At 50.5% G+C, this 8,402-nt stretch overlaps 4 protein-coding genes across 4 annotated transcripts; 1 reads left to right on the top strand and 3 right to left on the bottom strand.

Moving 5' to 3' along the window:
- Positions 1–1,041: 1,041 nt before the first annotated feature.
- Positions 1,042–1,416, bottom strand: VTN00DRAFT_8258 (uncharacterized protein; the record flags this gene model as incomplete). Its single annotated transcript, XM_069435092.1, has 1 exon — positions 1,042–1,416. The coding sequence occupies one exon, from the start codon at positions 1,414–1,416 to the stop codon at positions 1,042–1,044; it is 375 nt and encodes a 124-aa protein (XP_069286524.1).
- A 237-nt stretch (positions 1,417–1,653) lies between these two features.
- On the top strand, positions 1,654–3,502 carry VTN00DRAFT_8257 (uncharacterized protein; the record flags this gene model as incomplete). Its single annotated transcript, XM_069435091.1, has 6 exons — positions 1,654–1,831; positions 1,892–2,171; positions 2,227–2,547; positions 2,622–2,981; positions 3,089–3,249; positions 3,303–3,502. The coding sequence occupies 6 exons, from the start codon at positions 1,654–1,656 to the stop codon at positions 3,500–3,502; spliced, it is 1,500 nt and encodes a 499-aa protein (XP_069286523.1).
- A 166-nt stretch (positions 3,503–3,668) lies between these two features.
- VTN00DRAFT_8256 (uncharacterized protein) lies at positions 3,669–4,611 on the bottom strand (the record flags this gene model as incomplete). Its single annotated transcript, XM_069435090.1, has 2 exons — positions 3,669–4,045; positions 4,176–4,611. The coding sequence occupies 2 exons, from the start codon at positions 4,609–4,611 to the stop codon at positions 3,669–3,671; spliced, it is 813 nt and encodes a 270-aa protein (XP_069286522.1).
- Positions 4,612–5,245: 634 nt separating this feature from the next.
- Positions 5,246–6,487, bottom strand: VTN00DRAFT_8255 (uncharacterized protein; the record flags this gene model as incomplete). Its single annotated transcript, XM_069435089.1, has 3 exons — positions 5,246–5,472; positions 5,537–6,131; positions 6,392–6,487. The coding sequence occupies 3 exons, from the start codon at positions 6,485–6,487 to the stop codon at positions 5,246–5,248; spliced, it is 918 nt and encodes a 305-aa protein (XP_069286521.1).
- Between the last annotated feature and the right edge of the window lie 1,915 nt (positions 6,488–8,402).

The raw sequence follows: 8,402 nt of genomic DNA, 5'->3' as shown, positions 1-8,402 counted from the left end.
GCTCAGCAAGCTGCAGAGCTGCAAGCAGAGGGGGTAGTGGAAGGTGATGAGCGGCCTAGGAAACGTGCACCACCGCGGTGCAGCAACTGCAATATTCAAGGTCATACTAGGGTCAGCTGCCCAAACAGATAGGCAATTATTTTATGTGTATATAGCTTCAATTTAGGGGCGTTGTGGTGAGATAACTAGATATTTAATATAATAGGCGTTGGTTGGTGGCCCGCTCGGTGTCCGATTACGTTACCATATACCATAATATCTAAAGAGCTCACATTGTGCCTGCTGGAGGTAGCCATCCAGATGTTATTGACGTGCTGGACAGGAGACCTCTGAAAGGTGAGTGGAAGACATGCTGGTATGACCTTGGGCAGTACACAGTTGACATGAGGTGCTCATTATCCAAGATCTGCAAGTTCTGATAACGCAATAATATACCTCCTGTTGTACATGTATATATTATCTGATATCTGCTATGAAATACCGGTGTTGACTGCAATTGGAGATATGACCTCTTTTATAGACAATGCGTGGTTTTGGTCCACAGATCTCTTATTGTCTAGCAATTTTCATGCGATGCGGTCACGTTGAAGTAGTTTAGCCAAAAGACCCATTTGACGTTTGTATAGACAGCTCACCAGTGGGCTAGACCCACTAGCGAAGCTTTCATGAGGCAATGGTGGGAGATCAACAAACCGGAGGCCGCCGTTGATCGTCATCTAGTTGGTTTGATAGAATCCCGCCTTCTCTACCATGCACCAGGCTTCAGCAGTCCCTGATTCTTGCACATGGCCGATCAGGCCCTCTTCTCAGTATGTCCCGCACGGCATCCCATGGTCTCTGCACAATCTGCTTCTGCACATCTTCCTGCACAGATGGTGACCAGGGCTGTCTGTTCTTCACGTGTTCCCGCCCTCAGCCTGCGTCTGCAGAAAACCCCCATGAGTCCGGACCGCGCAGAATGACGCACCTCAGAAAATGGAACATCTCGCCATCGAGATGGTTTATCCCGCACGCGGTGGACTGGGGAACCTCGAGACCAGTTCAACCGCAAGCCTCCTTCAGCCGTTGTGCGGGGTCGACGCTCCTGAGGCTGCTCAGGCCGCCATGCGATTGATGCGTCCGCTGTGACCCTTCCGTCCGACTACTCGCAATAAAACCGCATGGCGTCGCCCCGTTTACCCTGGAGGCGCCGCCAACACGGGTTCGGGCTGAGCCCGTCCGGATATGGCGAGCGTCTGACATCCAGAACCCCGAAGATGTCTTGAAATGGTCCAGGGCGGAGCATGGTTGTGTGTACCCACAGTTTGACCCCGGATTTTTCAGCAGCGGCGGGCCGTTCTTCCACTCCACCGCCGCTAGGGACGAGTAGCCTAGAACCCTCCCAGGACCTAGAACTGTCTTCGATGCGTTAGCCATGGCAGTCATGGCATCTTCCAGAGGCTCTTCACCACCAGCTGCTTCTGACCCGTGTGACAGACGCGTTTGTCTATCCTCATAGGAGCACGGAACCCGCACCCTGCTGGGGGCGCGTTATCCGTTCTTTCAGTTAAGAGAACGACTTATTTCTCGCGTTTTATATGAAGAAGGTTCTCGATTTGTTCTTCAAACGTCTCGTTTTCATCTCACCTGTCGACATACTGCCAAGACTTCGAGATGGGTAGAGCCTTCACCGTCTCCCTCGCCGTGTTCGCAGCCACCGGGTCGTTCCTTTTTGGCTACGACTCCGGAGTCATGACCGATGTGATTGCGTCCAAGAATTTCTTGACGTATTTCAACACGATGCAGACCTCTGCCATTGTAGGCGCAATCAATAGCACGTTCTCCGGTGGAGGTAGGTTTCCCGTGAGATCCGCTCCCATATGGGTTTAGAGCTGACACTTGAATTCCATAGCGGCAATTGGCGCTCTCCAGGGGGGTCTGACGATGGATCGTTTTGGCCGCAAATTTAGCATCCAGATGGGTGCTTTTATCTGTACGATCGGAGCAATCCTTCAAGCCGCTGCGCAGAACATCTCCATGATACTCGTCGGCCGTATTCTCGCAGGATGGGCCGTTGGACTCATGAGCATGGCCGTACCTGTATACCAGGCGGAATGTGCTCACCCACGGTCCCGGGGCCTAATTATCGGTCTGTCGCAGCAAATGGTTGGAATCGGATTTATCGTGAGCACGTATGTCTCCTATATGTCCTGAAGACCAAGAGCATAGGACTAACCACCATCGAAGCTGGGTTGGATACGGCTCCTTGCATGCCCCAGACACCAGTCAATTCCAGTGGCGGTTTCCGCTCGCGTTTCAAGCTGTTCCGGCCTTGATCCTCGTCGTTGGGATGAGTTTCCTCCCAGAGTCACCACGGCATTTGATGGAGAAGGAGCACTATGATGAAGCCATGAGGGTCCTTAGGAAACTTCATTTTGACGGCTCAAACGAGGAGTGGATCCAGCGGGAATACGCTGAGATAAAGACTACTATTAAAGCAGAGAAAGCGGTCGCTGTTCCTGGATGGATCGTCATGTTCAAAGTGCCGCAGTGGCGGACTCGGTTGCTGTATGTCTATTCTCTCTCCTTGTTCGTTGCTGCTACACGGATCATGGTCCAAAAAGCTAATTGTAAACGTGCAGCCATGGTGTTGCAGTCCAAGTCTTCACGCAAATGACCGGTGTCAATGTTATCAACTATTATCAGACCATCATGTACGAGGCTCTCGGCATCACCGGACACCGCAACACTCTCATCGCCGGGATCTACAACTGCATTGGGCCCCTTACGAACCTCATCTTCATCGTTTTCCTTCTTGACCGAGTGGGAAGGCGGAGACCGATGATTTTCGGTACCATTGCCATCTCAATTGCGCTGATCTGCGAGGCTGCGCTCAACTCCCGGAATCCTGGCGGGAAGAGAATCGGGTACAGCATTGGCGGGGTGTTCTTTATTTTCTGTGTCACGGTGATCTTCTCTCTGTCTTTTGGGCCGTGTAGTTGGTATGTTGATGGAACTCTTCATTCTGACTTCAGGCGACTTTACCCTTTGTGATGAGACAAAGCTTTACGTGCTTTGTAAGGGTAAAAGGTACTAACGTCTATGCCAGGGTCTACATGGCAGAGGTCATGCCTATGCAAATTCGAGGAAAAGGGAACGCCTTCGCTACTGGTATCGGCAACTGGGCCGTCAGTACGTTGTGGGCGCAAATATCACCAATCGCTCTCGGTCATATCAAGTGGAGGTTTTATTTTGTGTTCGTTGCGTGGAGTGAGTTCCCCTATTCCTAGCTTCGCAAGATTAGTACTTCTGACTCTCCTCAGACCTTTGTGTGACGCTTCCTGTGATTTACTTCCTCTTCCAGGAGACGAAGCAGAAGTCTCTGGAGGAGATTGATCTTCTCTTCGGGGGAAGGGCGCTAGGCACGCTTCCCGAAAACGTCAATGACAAGGAATTTGAGGTTCATCACGAAGAAAACAAGCATGCAACTGCTGTCAATATCGAGCACACACACAGTGCCTGACTTGTCAATAAAAGAAACCATTGCGGCGTTTGGGTGTAGTTGGTCCAATGTTAGGCGATAAAATGGGGGGAAAATGAGCTTTGATACATATTGTCAGTACATATATAGCAGAGCAGAAGAGTATCACAGAATATCCCATATCTTTTTGCCCCCTTTTAAGTCCCAATCAAGACGGCTCAAACACCATAATCGGAACTCTCAGACTCTCCGTGACCTGCATGGCATCTACCTCCTTGAACCCCTTCCTCTCATACAACCGGTACCCGCTCTCCGTACTCTTCAACGTCACCGGAACGCCCTCTTTCCTCGCGAGCTCCAACCCCCAGTCCACGAGCCGCGCACCGATCCCCCTGTGCTGGAAAGCAGGCAACACCGCCAGCGTGCTCAGGTACCAGTACTCGCGCCCGATGATGGATGCATGGTTCCTGATGATCTGGTCCGTGAGGGCGTGGAAGCGCCGGACGCTCTCGGCGATGAAGATCCGGCCGGGACCTAGGGTGCCGGAGTAGATGGCCTCGAAGGAGAGGAGGGTTCGACGGAGTTCTGTAGGAGATGGTAGATCGATCAGTTTTTCTGCTTTTTTTAACCAACCAATAATAAAATGTATGTATGTATCGAATTTAGAACAGTTAATTTTTTAAGCATGCAGAACATGCATCAGATCAGGACTCACTCTTCCCCCACGTATCCTTCCAATACCACTCCTGCACCCCCTTCCCCTCCCCCGTCCCCGACGGCCCAGGCCCAGACCCAAACCCTGCACTTCCACCTCCAACCTTCACCCAATACGCAAACCCCACCACCATCCTCCTCCCCATCCTCCTTTTACCCTCCTTCTCACCCCCCTCCCTCTCATCTTCATCCTCACCATCAGATCCTCCCCTATCCACATCCACATCCACATCCACCTCCGCAACAACCACACACTGCCCCGGCGACTCGAACCTCGTCCGCGCCTCCAGGAGCAGCGCGGCCCGGAAGTCCCCCTCCCGCTGCGGATGGCGCGGCGCGAAATGCGCGTAGAGCGGGGTGTCGCGGAAGGCGAGGACGCCGATGGTCGCGAGGACAGGGAGGTCTGGGCGGGAGGCGGGGCGGAGGGCGACGTCCATATGTATTGTACAGTGTACGTCGCGGGTTGTAGGTTGCAGGCTGGTTGGTTTGTTCGATTCCTTTGCGAATTTTTTTTCTTTGGATTAAAGGATGGATGAGATGGCTTAGTAACAGAAAGACAAAAACAGAGGGAAAAGGAAAAAGAAAAGGAAACAGGATCAATCTGCATGCGCATGGAATGCGACTATGATAGAAAGGTAGATAAACTCCCGAGTCTCCGTCCACGCTCCCCTTTAGATAAACAAAATTTCTGGAATGTGGAGTATGTATGTACATGTGGTTCATGTCCTGCTTACATTACGTCACCTAGGTACTAAACTGGTAGGTCAGGGATGCAGTATCATGGATAAAACAAGATAACTTCTAATTTGATTATGGTTATGTTAGGTGTCATCAAGAAGTTTCAATAATTGTGGTCAAAAATACTGCTAGGCCATAAAAGAATGCTATAAAATCTTATTGCAGTCGACACTGGTATTTATTTCTCAGCTGAGATGAACTCAATTCCAAGCGCCATCACTTAAACAGAAAGCATAAAATACTGTCAAGACGGGAGTGATCCCTCTATGTTACATAAAACTGTTCTTCCCCATCCATTAAACCGAATCCCATCCAGGTACTTGATAAACCATATCACGGACTCTGAGACCAGGCAGCGTACAGCCAGTCCCGAAACCTGCTTGGCTGAACGTTAACCATGCCATTCAGGTTCGGACTGTCAAAGTCATATCGACCAGCCATGGTAGCCAGTAGCTGGTAGAGGCGCCACTGCTCCGGCATGTTACCGACAGCTTTCGCGAAGGAGAGGCTGTTCAGGAGAAATTCTTCGGTGTGTGCTATTCGATTGAACTGGGAGACACCTTTGCTAATTCTCAGTACTGATAGCTGACTGACTGGCCATTATGACGATGGGCATCAACTCACCTCGCATGATCTCTGCTGTCCTGACGACATCATCCAGTGCCATCCGATCGCCTCGCATTCGAAACTCGGTAGGCCACGCCGGTAGGTCCAGCGCTGCGACGACAAAGCGCGCGACGTCCTGGACGGAGGTCATACAGATGTGAACCTCCTGTCCCATGGAATTGTAATATGGGATCTGCGCCGTCATCTTCCGGATGTCCATGAGGTAGTCACCCTCACCGGCAACATATGTCCCATGTCCGATCTGAAAAGCGGCCATCCCCCCGGGAGCAAATCGTTCATAGAAGACGCCGCATACAAAGACGGTATACTCCATTCCGTAGTCTTCGTAATACTGCAGTCTGTTGAGGGCAGCTTTCTTTCCACGGTCCAGAATATCAGACGGGGGACGCATAGAGGGTCTGCCTTCAAACTCAGACGGCACAAAGCGGCGGACGTGCACCTGGGCGGCGGCATCGATAAGGGCGATCTGAGCCTGACCGGAAATAGTTGAGATGACCGTGTCCACTCCGGTCAGTTTGTAGCGAAGGTCGTCACTCCTTCCGTAATCAACGGTGATGACCTGCCATCCTTTGGCAGTAAGACCTGGGTTTGGCTGCGTACATAGACATCAGTTTGTGATACCAGGATGTGGTGACTAGACGAGCTCACTTTTCTTGATAGCAAGATGAATTGATGATATGTTTGTGTGGACAAATAATGAGCAATGTACTGCGCGAGGCCGCTAGTACCTGCAATTGCAATCTTTATCATGATCGTAGAAGCGATTTGGAAAAGAAGACACTCGCGTTTCAAGGTAGAGACAAATTCTTGATCTGTAGGAATTTATAGTAGATAGTTAAAACTGAAAGTTACACGGTCCTTTGCACTGCCTTCTCCTTCAGCGAGTTCGTCCAAAGCTTTCAAGAACGCATCCAGGGCTCTTGAGTCAGAATAGGTTGCCTTACGCATGGCTCGATATCACCACAAAGATATAGGGCAAAAACAATATCTAGGCATTGCTGAAGGCTGCAGTATCGGCGCGCAGGCAGTCAAATGATATGTAATAGGGTCATAAGACGAGACGTGCACGCAAGAAGAGCCTCGGGTGAAGCCTCAAGAAACTACTAGGAATTTAAACATCAAGTGACCAGAGTATCGGCAAAGAACGGGCGCACTCATTGCAGTGTAGGATATTTGCATGATGCATCTGTCCTAAATCAACTGCACTGCTGCCTTCAGATAATGAACATAGTCCTCCGATCGTCGAGTGCTGCCTAAGATCAATGGCTCCAAAATTCTACACATAACGAGGGAAAAAACCCCCGTTCGCATATTATATCGAGATATGAGAGCTTCGATCCAGAGCAAGAATTGTCAAGTGGCGCAAGCTCTTCGTACAATTCAAAAGCCACCGGTAGACGTCCTGCAAAAGACGGCCTGAAATAAGGCGTACTACCTTGTATTCGAAGAGAGAAACAGAACATTCATCAATTAAAGAATAAATGGTAGTAACAAATGCATAAATAAAAACAACTCAGTATAGCATAGAAGATATGTGAAGATCCACCACCAAGGTGTGTCGGACCAAGAGTAGCGACATGTTCCTCGCTATTTTACGTCACTGTCCAAAAGATTGACGGGCGCCTGCTGCGGGGAATCTCTTCAAAATACCAAAAACATCCTTGGAGATGAAGTCGGCAGTGTCAGTGTGGCAACAAGGCAGGAGACAGGGCAGGGTGATTTGTTCCTCTAGGAACCAAACAGGCACTCTGTCAAATTTCTCAAAGCCTGACAGGAATTATGACTCTAAGCATTGACTGCCGGTGGTGGAGTAGAATCTCCACCAACCAAACACAGACTTGAGCAATTTGGAGTGACAGGTCAGCACGGATCTCATGGAGGTTTGCGTTGCGTGCATGAAAGGGATGAATCAGACAAGGTCTGGAGTCAGTCAGCTCCGTAACGAATCGGGAGTAGATAGCGTTCATAATGCGGCTGTTAGTGTAACTGTTCGAGTCAGCCCTACCACAAAGCCCACGATAATCCTACGGCAGGTTATCACGCGCTGACGGGCGAGGCACAGAGATCGGCACGAGGAAATGTCTGCCTCATGAGGATATAAGCCGCATGAACGGTGTCATAAACATTCCATGCAGCTTGTTCTCAGGATTCCGGGCAGGCGAAATCCGGCGATGAGTTGTTGCCTGATGCTGAAGACGTCGAATCTCTAATGGCCATGACGTATCGATGGTGGTTCGCAGATCAGGTGATCCGGGTCACGGGATTTCGTGTTTTGCGCGCGTCTAACGCGCGCGCGGTGGTCGACGCAAAACACGGGCGATGCTGACCGTCAACGATGGGAGGATGTAACGCCCAAGTCTGTGTGTAAAAGATCAACGCAGCGACGCAGCGGCAACGCAGGGAGGTTCGTCCTAGACGTGACAAGATCGGAGCGTTGGCACCCAATGGCGTAGTCAGCAGCGTGTTTTAGAAAACAGATTACCGTGTAGTATCATTATTCTGGTGGGGCATACGGTACGCCAAAATACCCAAGCACCTTGCGGCTCTAGCTGTTAAAGGCAGCATTGCATGGCACTAAGAGAAGAAGCCATCACTGACGGTTCGAAATTAGCCTCGCTGTTCCTGGCTGAGGCTGGGGTACACGGCAGATTGAGAGACAGGCAGCTGAGAATCGCGCACGTCCACGATGGACGCTCCCGGGTTTTAGATAGGCTTAGAAAACCGTATATAGAGGCTTCACTGGTAAATACTGATTAATGCTGGTAAACACTGTCCAGAATCAAGGGCAAGATACGCGTCTGACAAAATCCATGGACTGAGAAAGCTGGAGTCGTAATTCATCGCGCGTCTTGAAGTAGCTAGT

Source organism: Thermoascus crustaceus (assembly GCF_041956765.1).
Source record: "Thermoascus crustaceus strain CBS 181.67 unplaced genomic scaffold VTN00scaffold_5, whole genome shotgun sequence".
NCBI lineage: Eukaryota > Fungi > Ascomycota > Eurotiomycetes > Eurotiales > Thermoascaceae > Thermoascus > Thermoascus crustaceus.
This window is presented reverse-complemented; position numbering and strand designations above follow the sequence as displayed.